Below are 17,505 nucleotides of genomic sequence, written 5' to 3'. Positions count from 1 at the left end.
GGGGGTATGGAAAGTGACAGAGTTTCAGCAGAAAATGACAGGATAGACACCGATTGGAAACAAATCAGGCCATAGCCAGGATTTTGGGGGGGGGGGGGGCTTTTGTTAGGGTGGGCAAAACCTCAGTTTGCAATGTATTTTTATTGAATTTGATTGATTGGGGGGCAGCTTGTCCCTCCCTGCCCCCCCCCCCGCTACGCCCATGTGTCCACTCCAAAACTTTTGGTGGCACTAACAGTACTGAAAGCATAATCACGTGCAACTGCCCTGATAGCATCCTGAGCGCAAACTGTCATGAATGTGCAACAAAAAGGATGTTTGGAGAAGCACATGGTGAGAAAATATGGCATTGGGGTCCAGAAACCTAGGACTGCATGCAACCTTAGATGACGTGAGAGGGAGGAATCAGGAGCATTTTGGTGCAGAAAGGCAGGGCTATCGGCAGTGAGGGAACTTCTAAGCTGCCTTCTACAGTCAGAGACAGTATGCAAGGCCATGTGTCGTTTCTGAGCTCTAGTGGCGGTCCTTCAGGATGGGAGAGTGGGGAGAAGGAATTTGCTGAGAGAAGAATGAAGGACTCACTAAATGGGCTTCCGTTTTACCCAGGCAGGCAGGCAGGCGATCCTGACTTATGGAGAGTCCCAGGTCAGAGGCTGAACAATTCTCAGAGCTATCGCTCCTCCTACAGATCTGCCCAGCGCAGGCACCATCCCATAACTGCCTTATTACACACACATACAGCATCTCAACTTAGTCTCCCTAGCTCTTCAGAATCTCGCGATCCTAGCCAGAAGCAGGAAAGGTGGAGGGGTTTTTACTGGGGGGGGGGGTAGTACTCGAGAAGAGACATGAGTAGCCCGTGGACCGTCTCTTTTCTTCAGCTTGCTAGACAGAACTCTAGCTGGCTGTCTGGAGGAAGGAACCGAGTTGATGTTGAGAGAGTACGGTATATACTATACTGTTCTCAGTTTAAAGGGAATAACTAGGAAGGGGCGGTGTATGTATTCGCAGCCTTGTAGAGGCCTAGATCCAGTGCCCCCCCTACCCTTGCAGAAAGAGAAATTTGTTTATATATTTTGGACACATCTGAACTATACATGAATGCTTTTTTTTTCCTCCCAAAGGGGGAATAGAAGCAAAGTGTTCTTGCTTGAACTGCATCTGTGAAAGCGGAATTCCTAATTGGGGGGGGGGGGGGGCTTTAATGCCTCCTTTAAAAAGCAAGCTCGCATTTTAAAAGTTCTCCAAACCTGTTGAAATAAGCCATCTGATGAGGGCAGAGCGTTTCCTCTGCATTTCAATTTAATTGTAATTTATTTATTTTTTGCAAGAAAATGACGTAGCTCCCCGATCCAGGTGGGAGATTGCACCCCTTTTAGTGCCCCCCCCCCGCAGCACCAGGCCAAGCCAGCGAAAGACGGCATAGCCTCAAAAAACTAACGCAAAAAAGGTCCCCCCCCCCCCCGCTTTGCGTTTCAAAGACGGTTTAAGGCTGCGACCCTAACCTCGCCTGCCCGGGAGCAAGCCCCGATGAATCCAATTGGACTTGCTTCCGAGCAGACGCGGTTCAGACTGCGCTGCAAAGGACCTGGTGCTGAGAAACGGCGAGAGGGGGAAGAGCAAGATCGGAGAGCTTTTCGCGTCCATCAGGCGGGCCACTCCGAGGATAATCTCCCCAGCCTTTCCTTCCCGGGACTGGAGAATCTGAAACGGCGCAGCCTCGGCCCAGCCGCTCCAGGTTCGGTTCCTGGGGAAGCCGGTCTCAATCGTTCCCTTCCTCGCTCCTTAACTTCTCCCTTTCTTCTCCTCTTACTTTCTTTTTCACACACAGCCTCAAACGGCTTGCCTCAAGGTTTTATTCCATAATCTGGCTCTCGACGGTTAAGGAAGTCACCCGGGCTGCAATCCTATATATATATATATGCGCGTATGTATATATACACACACTTCTTTCTTTCTTTTTGGCTAAGAGTTAAAGCTGCATGGCTGCCGGCCTGGCCGTGCTTCCTCAGAATCAAGCCCTATTTAATCCGATGGGGCTTGCTCCTGGGTAAAGTGGGTTTATGAGTGCAGCCGGGCTCTATGGGCTTTACTTGCAAGTAGGCACGCAGAGCCTAGCACCGCTATCTAAGACTTTATTTAATTTTTTTATTTATTTCCCTGCCTCTTCCAGTGTAAAGGCATCTCCCAACCATCACCACGTTTTCTCCTGCAACGCACGCAGCCCAAACCTTTTGCTGTAAATGGGAATCAACTGCAGGAGCGGTTTTTGTTATTTGTGTATTTATTTGTGTATGTATTTATTTATTTATTTATTAAAGCCGGACAGAATCCAGGGAAGTGATCGCGGTACAAAAATCAGGTATCACCTCCCCGCCTCAGCCTCTGCTCCATCTTGGTGCTCATTGAGCCTGCCTTTAGATAATAATTTTTTTATTAAAAAAACACAACACTTTATAATTGCATTTGTTCTGGAGTTCTTTAATCCAGAGATGCAGCCCTACTCGGGAGGAAGAAGCCACAAGTTGCTTTCTCAGCTCAGCGCGCGTGTAGGACGACAGTTCTGTACGTGTCGACTGGGTTCTGAGTTCAGTGGGGCTAAACGAGAATAGGATTGCAGGGCCCAGGGTGAATTTATTCCGCTGTGTGGAGGGGGGGGGTGTCATTTAACTTGCACACACACACACAGGCCATCCCAGTTCATGCCAAGGGACTGCTGTCTGGAGAAATTAAAATTTCATCCTCACATAGGTGCCGCGGTGAAGGGCTCCATTCAAGAAACGAAACCCACACGCGTTCACACATCACATTCCTCGTAGCGAAAACATGTCGTGGAACCGGGAGTCTCCGGAGAGGCCCCTTTCCATCTGCTGAAAATATTGCCCACCGAAAACCAAATCCTACTACAGCGCATTCAGCCAAACGTTGATTCGCTTTTACCTCCTCGGCTGCATCAGTCACAAGGAAGCGAGGATGATTTTCAATTTTTATTTTGTCTAAGATACCCGATCAGCATTTCAAAACACAAACAAAACTTGACAGGCATTTCAGGGCAGGGAGGAGGAAAGCGAACGCATTAGGCCCGTGTTGGAGAGGAATGGTTATTTGAAGGCGTTTGATCCGGAGATAAATGCGAAAGCAACGATCGCTTGCAAATCAGGACCGAACGTTTTCCGTGCAGAAAGCCCCAGGGATCTGGAAACCCGGACTACTGTATTTAGAGGGGGGGGGAGAACCTTAAAAGTATCCTCAGCTTCAAAGGGCTTGCCCCCCCCCTCCTTCCACGCGCTGTAAACTGTTGAGTCTGGGGTTGGTATCAAAACAGCTGAATTTAATCAGGACTTTCATAACAGACACTTCCAGGTTGGATCAAGTGGTAAACGGCGGGGGCAGAAAGAAATTCTCCTTGCGCGGCTCAAAAAAAAAAAAGTTTTTGAAAACCATTTACATTTTTTAAAAAATTCCTCTCCCCCTCCCCATGTACACCCAGAACCCCAAAACACAGTGGAACTGCCCTCCTGGGGGGGGGATGAACTAAACTCTCCAGCACACATTTGCAGCGCAAGGTTGGGCAAGTCTACTCAGAAGCAAGTCGCTTTTTATTTCAGTGAGGCTTATTCCCGAGTAAGTGGGCACAGAAGTGCAGCCTTTAAGACTGAAATTATCCAAAGGAAGCATTCAACCACACCTGAGGTCTCGTCCATTTCAGCTCATAAGGGGAAAATGACAGCGACATTTCCACTCCGACCTGATGAAATGGACAAATTTTAATTTTAAAAGACACACACACAGAGAGAGAGATATAATTTACATCTATCACCTGAGGCATTCTGGATGTGATTGTTTTTAATGCAGCAGAGGCAGATGTATATGGAAGGGAGCCGATATTTCTGTTTATTGAAAAATTATAGTATTAATTACAAAGAAGTTGCTGTACCAAAGTCCAGCCGTTCCCCAAGTTTGATACAGCGGTAAAAAGGCACGAGGCGGAACGAGGTCCTGCTTGGAGATCAATTTTTCTTCCCTTCCTCGATTCTACCCAGTAGTGGAAAAGCGGGCTGGGGGGTGGCGGTCCGGGGAGAGAGAGCTGTGAAAACAGGAATTTGTTCCTGTTAAAATTGCGGGGCCTGTCAAGGAGGACAAGCGGCTGCCTGCGCGCCCTGCGCGCTTGTTCCTTTTGCGCCTTGAAAAATTATCCAACTATTGATTACGTTAAAGCAGCAGGAGGAAGACCGCTGCCTTTTCTTTTCTCTTCTTCTTTTTTTTGAACTCTCGCCCTTCCGAAAAAGTAGAGACTAAATCAAGGGAGTTTGCAAGTTGGTGTTGGACAGATCCTGCCTGGAGCGGAGGGGACCGCTCCATTAAAACCGCAGGAAACGTGCTTCTGTCCATTAGGGCTGCGATCTCACTTATTGGAATTGCATTAAGTGTGAGACATTCGGCGTTGCAAATCTCTATCTCCACTTGTTTCCTTCGGGGTGATCTGGAGAGGAGCATGCAGGGGACTGGAAGGAGGAAGGATTCAGAACGGGGGGCGCCTTGACCTTGAACTGAGTCTGGAGGGGGTGTCCGGAATCGGGGACTTGAATCGTAAAGGCAGGAGAGGGTCGCGCGTTCTTAACTTGTCTCGGGGACGGCGGTGGAAATCCGCTGGAGTTTTGTAACGATCGGCAACACAACTAAAACGCACACACAAAGACAGGCAGGAGTTTCAGATCCTCGCTCTCTCGAGAGAATCAAAACTTAGGTGAGCTTTCGAAATCTCCTGGCGCAAACTGTTCATGGTTGAAAATCCATTAGAACTTTCACTACCGAGTAAACGTATTTCGGAGTAAAGAGACAGACTCCCTTCCCCCTTTTTTAAAGTATTTAAATGTATTCAGGATTAAAGCGCCAGCTCCCAACTTCCCCTGGATAGCTTTCCGTCACCTTATATTTGCAAATATATTTACAGGTATTTTATTTTTACAGCTTTACGGCATTCCCCCCCCCCTCCCCAGCCACCCGCGCGCGCGCCTCCACCTCAACCAGCCACAATCTCGCGTCCGGTTTCAGCATGGAACTCAACGCGGGGCGGGGGAACAAAACAAAACAGACCGTTTCCAAATGATAATTAAGATTAAAACAAAAAAAAATCAAGACAGACAACAGCGATTGTAAAAACACAAAATAGACCCTCCCGCTTTTCCAGACAAAACAATGAAAAAAATATCTGCCAGAATGAAATGCACGCGGTGTTAAACTTCGGAGTTTAAAAGAGCAGCAACAACGCAGAAACAACTTATATTATTTTTGCTACAAAAATCCTGAAAGTGGGAGATGGGGCGGGGGGAAGATCTATCGTCATTTGACAGCTAAAGTATCTTAGATCGCGCAGCAAACAACCTGCCCCCCCTCGTTCTCATCCGCCCACCCTCTTTTCTCATTCCCATCTTTTAATATTTCATTGGTAACCGATGACAAGCGTTGGAGAAGGATGAGGGTTCTCTCTCCTCCTCCACTCCCCCCCTCCCCGCCCCCGGCAACGAGGGATCGAGAAATTGAGGGGGGGGGAGAGAGAGGAAGGAGACACGAATATATTTGCAAACTTTCCGCACCCCCCTCCCTTTTCCAAGCGTGCGCGCGAGAATCGGGGACAGAAACTGCTCCTGCAACAGGGCGCATGCAAGAACCCCACCATCGCTCACTCTCAAAACACGACAACCGCCAGAGCTCCAGGAACTTGTCCATTTCACCTCGTGTCAGTTTCACTGCGTATATCTAGATAGATACACATACACACACACACACATATCTATAACGCCAAGCTGCATTTGGGGTTCCAGTTTCTCTGCCTCTTTCCATCCAAATCTCTCGCACTCTCTTCGCCTGGTTGGTTTTATAAATATATATATTTCTCTCTCTCTCTCTTCCCCCCTTGCCTCCTTTTTCTCTCCCTCCCCTTCTCTCTTTTCCACGGTCTTCTCTCTCTCTCTCTCTCTCTCTCTCTCTCTCTCTCTCTCTCTCTCTCTCAAGCTCCCCATCTACTCGGGAAACCTCGCTTTGCCTTCCCAGCCGCGAATCTCTAGCGCCCACTATATTTCAAAAGCTGGGAACTAAAAAAAAAAAAAAGATTTCACAAGAACTTGGAAACGACTCGGCGAAGAGGAGAGAGGAGGAGGGAAAGGGAGAGAGAAAAAGTTGCAGGCTTCAACTTTGTAGCTAACTTTCGCTTCGCTCTCGTTAGCTCTCCCTGTGTCCCCCCTACTTTTCATTTTTTTAAAAAACGATCCCCCTCCTTCCTCCTCCTTGCCATCCTTGATCGCCTCGAGATCCTCAGACGGGTGAACCCCACCAATCGCGGGGTGCGGAGCACAACTCTCGGAGCGCAAGGAGAGGCGGGGGGAGCCTTGGCCAGGCTGCCCCGATCGTCGCGCAGAGACCGGAGGCAGCGGCTGTGGCGGCGCGGAGCTCGCTCCCGGCTCGCCCAGCTGCGCTCATCCGGCCGCGGCGAGGCCAGGGCGGCCGAGGAGGCGGCGATCGGCTCGTCTTCGTCGCTGTCGTCCCCCCACCCCAGGGCCGACCAGCCAGACACCCATGGCTCCCCCCCCACCTCTGCTCAGCGCGCGCCCCCCCTCTCTCTCCCTCTCTCTCTCACCCCCCTCGCCAGATCTCGCCGGGGATCTCCCCCTCGCGGGAGAAAGGGGACCTACTTTTGGGCAGTTTCCTCGCTCGCGCCTTGGATCTCATCTTGACGGCGGAGCGGATCCCTCCTTGAACCCGCAACAGCTCTGCCGCGCTATCTTCATCTCCCAAGCATTGTCAGTTTGGACACCTTCGCACATGCGCACAGAGCATTCAATCTGACACCCTCTCCGGGGCCAAAAAAACTTTCCAATGTATTCATCACCATCAGGGTTGGGGTTGGTGTGTGTATGTGTGTGTGGCTTTTTTTTTTTTAACCTCCCCCCTTCTCTTCCGTGGTCCTATCCTCTTCTTCAGATCACTTATCTCTGCCCCCACCTCCTCGGAGCGCAGCACCATCCCAGCCTTTCCTCCTCCTCCCCCCCCCCGCCACTTCCCCTGATCTGCCCCTTTAAGAAAAAGCGACCTTTCTCTCTCTCCCTAACCCTTTACATGCTGCCCTTCCCCAGTGGACAATATTTAAAGATGGAAGGTAACATCCAGGAAGAGGTGACTTTGCCCTTTTTTTTTATTCGGGCGATGGTTTCTATGCTATGCTGGGGTGGGACGGGGAGGGTTGGGGGGTGTATGTGGCTGGGTTGTTTTTTTTTTTTGGGGGGGGGTAACTGGTCCATTGCATGCTGTACTTTACAAGTCTAATTATTCTTTTCCTAGCAACCGGTCCGTTGCAGCTGGTCAATCGCACGCTGCCCTTTTGCAGATCTGTTATTATTTTCTGGTCACTAGTTAGCCGTCTCTTTCAACCAGCCAACTGCACGCTGCACTTTACAGATCTAATGATTTTGCTATTATTTTGCTATTAGCTGCTATTCTCATCAATGGGGCAGTCGCGATGGGCTCTTTTCCCCCCACGCCTGATATATTATATATATGATATATCATGATATATTATGATTATATATATATATACACACACACACACGCTTTCTTCTCGCATGATCCGCTGCATGCTTACTCGCGAGTAAACGCACCACCTTCTTCCACAGGGGCTTACTCTTCTCCCCCCCCCCTCCCACCAGCCACCCATTCCGGGCAATTGTGAATATCTGGATGTCTGATCTCCCCCACCCTTCCCTAAGGCCAGGTTTACTCGGAAGTTTCTTTTATTGATTACAGTGGGATTTACCTCCAGGTAGGCAGGTTGAGGAAGATCGCAGCCGCGGCTGAGGTTGACTGCAGAAGCTGTGGCCGTTTCCCTACTCGGCGGGGGCTTATAGAATTACCAGGGTGCACAGACGATGTTTAGGTGCACAGACTTCTTCTACCTTTTACCATGTCTTTCTCCCAGTTTTGCGCCGTTACCGAAAAACGTGCATCCCCTTCCACTCCAGTGCATTTAAGCCAATCTGGCGGGCAACATGAAAACTCCCCCTGCACACCCAAACGACTTTCGTTTTCCTAACGATCGGCGCATTCTTTCCCACCCTGTCCCCAATCCATTTACAATAAAATTTGGGTGGGTTGGGGGCTTTCGGTTCTCTCTCCTCCCAGCCCCCCCCCCCTCCATCAGCCGGTTTAAACGATTCTGTCTCCATCGTGGTGCTTGTTTAAAACACGCTAAAACCTGATCGTGGGTCCTCGAGATGTGTGTGTGTAGGGAAGCATCTGGGCTGCGACCCGCTGCTGAAGCCTGAGCTTACTCTGAAGTAAGCTTCCGCCAAGCTGAATGGGTCTTGGCTCCCCAGCGGGCTAGCACTGCAAAGCAGCCTTCAGGGTCGAAGCACTTCAGACCAGAACTTCGCAATACGACTTCCCACGAGCTCAGGAACCTTGTCAGCTCCCCAGGAAACGTTCCCAATGAATCGCTGTGGCCTTACTCGGAAGTAAGGAGTAAGGGGCTCCTTTAACGCCTAGTTAAACGGAGTTAAGCTGGCCGATCCCCCGGGCAGCTTGACTCGGAAGGCAATTCACATTTGTTTGTTTTTTACCCAATGGGCCGCATTCCTATGCAAACTTACTTGGGAGTAAGGCTCAATGAACTCAAATGTGGCAAGCTGCTAATTCACAAGTAAGTATGCGCAAGATGGAAGAGCTCAGCCACTCTGGCAGCCTGGGCACCGGCTCCTTCACTCTTTGATCTCTGACTTACCTATTTTGCCACAGCGATGAATGTGTCCTGCTCAAAAACAAAAAACATGGGGTTCTGATCTAAGCAAGTTCACCTGCTCTACGGCGCTTCCTGTTCATACATATATATGTATTTACACGCTATTCTCTATTCTTACTCCTCCTTTCTTCCAACTAATTTTTATTATAACAGCCTTTCCACTTGAATGTTGGACTCTGCTTTTTACAGGTCCGGGGGTGTTGCTTTAGAATGGATCAAGGCGGTAAGTATCATTTTCAGGTCCTTTAATTAATATATATATATTATCATCATTATCTATTTCAAATGCTTGGTTGTCCTTTATAGAAAAACGACCCTATTCTCCTGGGCAATGGATGGAAATGGAGGAAGCTGGATCTTTGGATTCCTGAATTTTTCAGGAATCCCCGGAAATGGGAAAGTGGGTGGAGGACACTAGCCCCCCTCCCCGGAGTAAATAGCCTGGCTGGATCAGTATTAATTAATTACTCCCTTTGGGAATTCAAGGGCCCAGGAGAGATGGTGACTGGAAAGGATACATTGCGTGGTGTGTGGGGGGTGTTTATAAAATATAAAGGGAAAGGGAATGTCAAGAAGCCTTCAAGAAAATAAACCAGATTTTTTTAAATGCGCGGGGGGGGGGGAGAAACAGGACAAGGGGCGTTCACACCCCACCCCCAGCAAAATAAAAAAGCAGCCTAGCAGCCGACCGGCAGGTGGGAGATATGAGGAGAGAATAAAGTTTGAGGTTGAAAACTGCATACTTTATTACTAGAATGAAGTACAATGAAATAAATTGTTATCATTATTAAGATTATAGAAGATTTTCTCTTTTTTTGTATCTAGATTTATATTAATCCTGTTGTGGTCAGGGCAAAGGAGGTCTGAAAACATTTGTTATATTTTCAAGTGGGGGACGGGGACGGAAGAAAGAGGTAACAAAGCAAGTCCCCTTCTCCTTTTCTTCATTTTGTGCTTGAGGTTCAGTTACTTCAACGCCTCGCGATTTAACTCAATCAGGTTCTGGGATTCCGCCGCCCGTCCGCCCATCCCGTTTCCACAAACTTGTAATAAAGCTGGTAATTTTAAAAGCCATTCAAATAATAAAACAAAGCCTGCCGAATTATTATTTATTTTTAAAAAGCGTTGCTTATTTATCAAGTAATTCATAAAATGGAATTGGTTTTAAATGTAGGCTCTCAAAGCACGGGGTGGGGTTGGGGGTGGGAGAGTTATTTGTCCAGAATTATTTATAAATGCGTTTGAATCTGAATTCTGATGATAAGGATTGTAAGAGTACGTTGGGATTTTAAAAAAATAATAGGATTGGAAGGGAACTTCCGAGTCAATGTTTTCAAAGTGGGGAAACCAATAGCTGCCCCTTCCCAGCTAAAACCAGATTGACTTTTTTTTTTCTCCAAAGGCGAAAACATCCTTGCGTTGCACCTGTGCGTGTAAACGAACACGTGTTCTTAATTCACACTTTTTCCGCGTGTTTTTTGCATATATATATATATATATATATATATTCTGCATGAGTGTGCTTACTCCTGAGTAAACCTACTAAACGCAGTCTACGCTGTTTCTTCAGTTAATTGCTGCCCTACATTGATTTGAGGGCCCCCTAACCCCAAGCAGGTTAACTTAAAAGTCAGTCTCGCCGTAGCCAATGGGAATTACTTCCGTGTAAAAGCAAGCATGGATACATCGGGCCCCTGAATGAGAATAACTTCCTTCTCGGTTTTTTTTGTTTTTTGTGGCGGTTGTTTCTCCACAACATAGAACAGCCGACAGGTTCTCTGCCCCGCGGAATTCGCAATCCACTCCAAGATCAATACCGGGTGCGGAACTCGAGGGGTGAAAAATCCAGCTAGGTGGTCTTTTTTCTTTTTTTTAACAAGGGAGGAAATGCTTTAGGAAAGTCCCCAAGATGATTTTAGAAATATTCAGTTGTATCCAACCCAACTGGAATTAAATATTTCAAGGCGGGGGGCGTCGCTCGTGGGGGTTGACAGCAAGGCTGAAACGCTAAGTGGGACTTACTTCCGCGTAAACAACTATAGGCTGTGCCAAGTGTGTCTCTTTAAAGCAGGCCCTAAACGATTTTTTCCCATTGAACACCAGCAGATCCAAAAAGTCTAGTGAGCAGGAGGAGAGGCGGGGGCGCGATCCATGTAGACAGTTACTCTCTAACCCCCCCCCCATTTGCCAGGGAGGGTACCTCCTGCTGGATCCGTGTGATCTCCTACTGTTTAGGATCGCAGTTGGTGTCCCTTAAAAGTTGGAACCTGATCCTGTAGATGTTGCTGCACTCTGAAGGAGATTCCCCCCACCCCGCGCCACTAGTAAGATTTAAAAGCAACAACACCCCCGTAATTTTTTCCCCTCTAGATTCCACCCTACAGTTTACGAACCGAACTTTTCAGGGCTAAAAAGTGTGAGGAATGATTGGCACATGATGTGAGAGTTTTACCCTTGTGGCGAGTTTGGGCTGAGGGCTGCTGGGGACTGGCCTGGAGTGACCCCCCCCCCAGGAGCTGCCTAAGCGGGTGGGGAAGCGGAATTGAACTTGGGTGTCAAAGCTGCAGCGCTCTGGCCACTAGGCCTTATTGCCCCCTTTAAAGGTCAAGTGACTATTTGCAGAAAAAACACATCGCGCTCCTTGTGTCCCTGACCCCCGCTTGTTTCCAGTTTGCAAAAATCTCTCTCTTTCCACTACCTCCCTTTAATATTTATAGGGCAGGTTAATCTCAGGTGTGTGGGTCTGGCAAAGCGAAAGAGAATTGCCCCGGTGAGGTTGGGGGGGGGGGAGGAGAGGTCAGCGACGTCTCTGGCAGCTTCCAAGAGATGACGAGGGCAGAAATGGAGCGATTTGGCTCTTTGGGGCCATCTCAAAATACGCCCTTTTAATTCCTTTCAAAAGAGTATCAAAAGTGAAGTCAATTGCGCAACGCGCAAAGCAAACCACCCTGTAGCTTTAAGTTTCACCTTTCCCGGAGTTCGCTCACAAAGCGACATTTATAGCCCAGAGACCAGTGGCTAAGGTGGGTCCTGAATCAAAGGGCCTGCGGTTCGGATCCGCTTTGGCCATCACTAGGGAGACAGTCCAGCGGTGACTAGTTTGCGATGATGCACTTGCGTGGCAGGTCTCCAATGGGACTTGCTTCCGAATAAACCAAGTTGGGACTATTCCTACTGCCTTTTCTTAGAGGGCTGTGGCAAGAATAGCAACAGGATAATGGGAAGTCGAGTTCTTTTGAACACGGGTGACTCTTATTATGTACTATCATTTATTGATAATAATTAGCACCATCGCATGGAACTTAATAAATTCAGGAGGCTTGCTTCGGAGTAAACATAAACCGAATTTCCTCCCCTCGGTTCCCCCTTTGATTGGCGCCCTCCCTCCCTCCACCTTTTTGAAAAGGTTCAGAATGGTGGTCCCGGAAGTGTCGTAAGCGCGGTGCTTACGCGCGCCAAGTCAGAAGTAAATCCCTTGGAGTGAACTTCAACGAGTTTTGACTACCGCCAGCGTGCGGATAAGGTTGGCAGCCTCAAGCGGCCCGTTCCGATACAGAGGCAGAGGATCGCGCTTGTTAAAGAAACAGGTTTTGAAAATTTCAGGGACAAACGGGAAGCGGGGAGGGTGATGGATGGCCACCCTCCTAGGGCTGGTTTGGTTTTTTTAAAAAAACAAAACAAAACCCGAAGTGACACCAAATAATTAGGATTAATTGGGGATTCAGTGGAGAAGAGGGGGGAGCCTTCGAAGAATAGGTGCCCGTCACTGAAATGAGATGCTCTGAAAGATTTGCTGAGAATCCATTTAAAAGAGGTCACACAGCAAATTTAAAGGCAGGTGTTTGTGTCTACATGGCAGATTGCGATTAATCGAAGTATTTCTTCGGTTATGTGTGAGTTAAATACTCTCTCTCTCGGTGTGTATGTGTATACTGTATATATCCCCCTCCCTCTATCATCTCAACTCCATATTTCCTGCAGATTGCCCCCCTCCCCAATACATTATTTTTATACAATCAATGATCTACTTTATTAGCAGTCAAGAAACGGGCAGGAGATGGTAGAGGAATTAGAAAAGCCCTCATCTGCATGATGAATTAATTTCTCTCCCTCAAAGTCCAGTCACGTCCTTTCCCGATAATCTAGAAATCAACTTTAGAATAGGGCACGGGATTTTGGGTTGGCTTTTTTGTCAGTTCCAAAGGGGGGGTACTTATTTAAGGGGGAGGGATGGGGGGGCGTTACTAGAAGAAGGGATTTTACAAGAATAGGCTTTCTCCAGAACAGATGAAAAGTTGGTGACTGGCAGGGCATTGGATGAAACGCAGCGTTTTGAAAAACAGCACCTGTGGTCATTAATCAGATTATAATAAACTCGCAGTCCCAAACCAGGTTCGGACGAATGTACCCCCACGTGGATACACAGGCCGACATGTTTACTCAGGAGTAAGATTTTAATGAGTCCAATGGAATTTATTCTCAAAGCAGCTCTGTAGTCACCTCGATGATGCCAATAAACACAATCGCAGTTTTTCATATTATTAACCACTACTACTGTTGTTGTTATTATTCCACTTTCCTGCAAGATAGCTGCATAGTTCTCCGCCTCCCCATTTAATCTTAACAACAACCCTGCGAGGTACCTTAGGCTGCACAACCGGATTCTTAAACCGAAGTCAATTCGGTGCCAGAAGCATCCGTCACCCCATCTCGGCGCATTGCCATGACGTTTCATCTTTGAATTGTTTCGGTCTAAACTTAATTGCGTTGCGGATCACAGCTGAAGGCCAAGCCACACACATACAGGAGCGATGCTTGCCCGCAAGCTTTTGTTTCTTGCACACAACCGCACTCCTCAGAAGTCGCCAATTTAAACTTTAGGTTTTTGTTCTTTGAAACGCGCACACTAAAAAGCAAAGCGAAAGCAATTAATTCCGCGCGCCTGGTTCGGATTACGAGTTGCGAACCGAATTAGGAGCAGGATCAGAGCTATCACCGGATTGGGGAGGAACTGCGCCGCTTCTTAATCCGCCCCCCCCCCTCGCCACCGCCCTGTTTAAATGTAAAATGCACACAAACACATTTATCACTGGGGTGTTCCTAGCTGCCTTTTAATATGGAAAACCAGATAGACCAGTCCAGGTAAAACTAGGGGGAAAACACATACAACGACAACCCGCCCCCCCTTTCGGTCTTCCTTGTTCCAGAAACTTAAGAGGGAGTTTAGATCAACCTGGAGGAGCAAAGAGATTCCTTGTATATGGTCGCTGCTCTCTATTTCCAAGGTGTCTGCAGAACTCGAGTCTGTGCTTGGTTACTCCAAAGTAATACCCTCACACACACGCACACACCCCATGTTCAATAAGGCCTGTTCCCAGGTAACGGTGCCCCTTCCTTCTCCCCCAAATGATTTGTATCCATTTCCGCCGACTTTTGCGCTTGGTAGAATATTTTTTTTTTTTTACTCCTTTGACCACAAGACGAGGCAGAATGTGTGTGACCTAAAGGGAGGTTTTAAAGACACTTCACTTGGATGGACATCTTTGGTTAGAGTGTCCCTTTCAACCCGTTTTGTTCTCCTCTGTCCTTTCAGGTCGAGAATGCCATCGAAATATTAACTAGATTTCGCTATACATGCATCTGCTTCTCCTTAAGAATCCCTCCATATACAAATATCTAGCCCTCAACACACGCACGCACGCACATATATACTGAGGACTAGAAACCTTTATTGATTTAGTCTTGAAGACTAGAATGTTACCACCCTCCCGTTTCCTTTAGGTTAGCTTGGATTCTTATGGAAGGCAAGGGAAAGGGGTTGGCCTCACTCCCCTTGGGGGTTATTTACTCTGCCCTATTCTAGTAAATAAATAAAAATAAAGCCAGGGCTGGGGGTGGTGGTGGAGATCATAACGTGGATGAAGAAGTTTTCCATGGAGGGAGACAAGTCTACCAGCCCTAGAATGATTCTTCTGCGCTAACGCTGCCCAGACGACCTTCCTCCCTGCCTGCTTTTCCCGATCGATATTCTTCCCACTATCCCCCCAAAAGGGGGCAATTCATAACAATTCGCAGCGAGGCGATGCCTCGTAATATCCCCTCTCACCGTGGAGGGCGTCGAGTTTCACCTTTGACAGCGCTTCGGTTCGGACTCCACCTCTCTCCACAAGAATGCACGTGTGGCTCGATCCATACGCATCTTAATTCTTAAGCACTTGTCTTGGGTGTGAATGGGCGAAATGCTCTCCCAACGAGATCAAGGGGGCTGGATGTACACCTGCATAGGGTCTGAGCCTACATTTGGAGCACCCTCCCCCCCCCCCCCAAAAAAAAAAGATCGATGGGAACTGTAGCTCGTATGTGCTAGGATTTATGGGTAAACTGCGGTTCCCAGGCTTCGATGTACGCCTTACAGGCATGGTGGCTACATAGCCTTTTTCCACTGAATCATGTGGCTATCACTTCCCAGGATACAAACACACGATCGGGCTGGATTTTTATTTGGATGGAGGTGTCCCCGCCTTAAAAACAACATGCACCTGAGCAGTGTCAAATGGTCTTGCGCGGGACCCATTTCAAGGAAGTAAACTCTTGACCCCCCCCCCCGTCTTCCTCGCGAGTCAGTGTTTCAGGGCGGGTTATTCCAGGGACCTCCAAAAACCGGACTCCAAATCTATACCAGCTACAATTCCGTTGCTCGCACTTACTCGGAAGTAAAGCCTATTAAATGCAATCGGTGCTACTGACTGCTTTCGGGGTCGGGGGACGGGGGTGCCTAGGAAATGGGGATTTACCCAAGGAGAGAGAAATATATGTGTTGGGTGGACCAAGGGAACGAAACGCTTACTGTATACGTTAAGAAGTTATATAAAAATAAATAAGTGCGGGGGGAGCGGGCGGGGGCGCTGTGTGTCTCCGGCTGCCTCTGGCCTCAGAGTTCCGTAGAATTAGCACAGCTTAAAATACTTGGGGTTTTATGGACAGATCAGGAGGCCTTGAGTTCATGATTAAAAAATAAATAAATCTCCTCCCCCCTTCCTCCCCCGGAGGATTTGATGGCATAAGCGCTTGATTCTTACCATACCCAGTTCTGCAGGGAGAGGGCATTAGGCAAGGGCTTAATTACGTTTTTACGGGGGGGGAGTCCATTCAGGTTGCCCCCACCACGTGCCACTCCTGGTTGGAGGGAAAAACGCTCTTGCAATCAGGTCTTGCTTGCACGCTGCCCTACATGGGCGCCTGGGGGGGACGACACTGTGAGAACTACCATCATCATCATTATTATTATTATTATTATTATTATTATTATTATTATTATTATTTATATCGACCAAGGAGGAAACGTATGTTATCTTCTTTTTATAAGCGGGAACACTTCCTCGCCAAAGGATTTCAATAGTGTGTGTAGATAGGAGGCACGCTTGTCCACACGCACACACACCTCGTTTCCCCGAAGCTCATCTTGCAATCGCAAGGGGGCAGCTGGAGACAGGAGTGTGGGAAATCGCAGAACCACCCACAGCCACCGGCTGAAGGAGAAAATGGCAAGTTGGATCCTCCATCTCTCTCCCGAAAAAGATCGCGCAGGCCGCCTGGTCCTAATGGAGGGGTGTATTTGGGCTTCCCGGCTCAAACATCTATTCCCCCACCCCACTCCCCATTGTAAAGACACATCGCAAACATAACTATTGCAAATAAAGGTATACGGTACTCTATGCAACGCTATGAATCTCAAGCGTGTTATTAGTGTGATAATAGCAGACTCGTATCCAAGTTAGTTTTACTCAGTGTAGACCCGTGGATATTGTTGGACCCAAGTCAGTCAGGTCTATTAACTTCAAGGGGTCTAACTCTGACTAGAACAATTACCCTACTGAACTTTACTCGGCAAAGGCCCATAGACATAAACGAGTCTAAGTTAGTCGTGCCCGTTCATTTTAGTGGGTCTACTCTGAGCAGGACTCACGCTGATGCAAAGCAACAGCACTACATCTGATAACAATAAAGCTTTGGAGCAGCAACAATTGATATCGTAAATTTCGTTCTCCCGATTCTGACCATCCACATTCTTGTTGCGCGTAAAGAATACTTGTTGACAATCAATATTATATATGAAATACATACACAGGGCAAAATGTTTGCCTTCCCAACCGGCTGAAATATCAACTCTTGCTTCCTTCCATGTTTCTCACCAGCTTTCTGTTCCTACAGCTACTTATAATAGCGGGAAAGACCAAGCAAAGAGACCAAGGCTGCCTCTCTGCCCATTTACTTGGAAGTAAGTCCCACTGAATTCTGTTAATTTTACTGCGGAGTAAACTTGCACTTTTGGGAGTACTCCAATCCCAGGCACACTTAATTGGGAGTAAGTCCAACTGAAGCCTACGTGGGACTTTGGCGTATACTCGCTTCCGACCGGGCTGGAAGTCTCCGGAGGTTTTACTTCCGAGTAAACATGCAACAGGCTCGGTTTACAGAGTTTGAAAATACCACTGATTTCACGCGCTTTAACTCTCTCCCATTTCAAATCGAAGCGATTGCCAGGACGCTTACAAGTGCGGGATCGTGCCCCTTTTCAGAGGAGTCTTAACTGAGAGGATGGAGACGAGGAATCACCTACCGACGGCTGGATACCGACAGTCTCCGGCAAGAAAAGGAACCTTATTTAGAAGCTGGTTTCCTTCTTTTAAAACGATTTCCATTTTCAGCTAATA

At 47.9% G+C, this 17,505-nt stretch overlaps 1 protein-coding gene and 1 long non-coding RNA gene across 7 annotated transcripts in view; one reads left to right on the top strand and one right to left on the bottom strand.

Annotated features, from left to right (window-relative positions):
- Positions 1 to 6,896, bottom strand: part of PRDM16 (PR/SET domain 16) — a 445,576-nt gene extending 438,680 nt beyond the window's left edge. For all 6 annotated transcript variants that reach the window (XM_083452058.1, XM_083452060.1, XM_083452062.1 and 3 more), the window contains exon 1: positions 6,693 to 6,896. In XM_083452058.1, the coding sequence (XP_083308184.1) occupies positions 6,693 to 6,729 (37 nt within the window). In that variant the 5' untranslated portion in view covers positions 6,730 to 6,896. The remainder of the gene's footprint in view (positions 1 to 6,692) is intronic.
- A 55-nt stretch (positions 6,897 to 6,951) lies between these two features.
- Positions 6,952 to 9,883, top strand: LOC310682965. The gene is made up of 3 exons (XR_014514214.1): positions 6,952 to 7,173; positions 8,981 to 9,014; positions 9,617 to 9,883. It is a non-coding gene; the product is annotated as an uncharacterized lncRNA (long non-coding RNA).
- The last annotated feature ends 7,622 nt before the right edge of the window (positions 9,884 to 17,505 follow it).

The sequence above is a fragment of the Podarcis tiliguerta genome (genome assembly GCF_965153285.1).
Source record: "Podarcis tiliguerta genome assembly, chromosome: 8".
In the NCBI taxonomy this organism is placed as follows: domain Eukaryota; kingdom Metazoa; phylum Chordata; class Lepidosauria; order Squamata; family Lacertidae; genus Podarcis; species Podarcis tiliguerta.
Note: the sequence above shows the minus strand (reverse complement) of the source record. Positions and strands in the feature narration are given on the sequence as shown.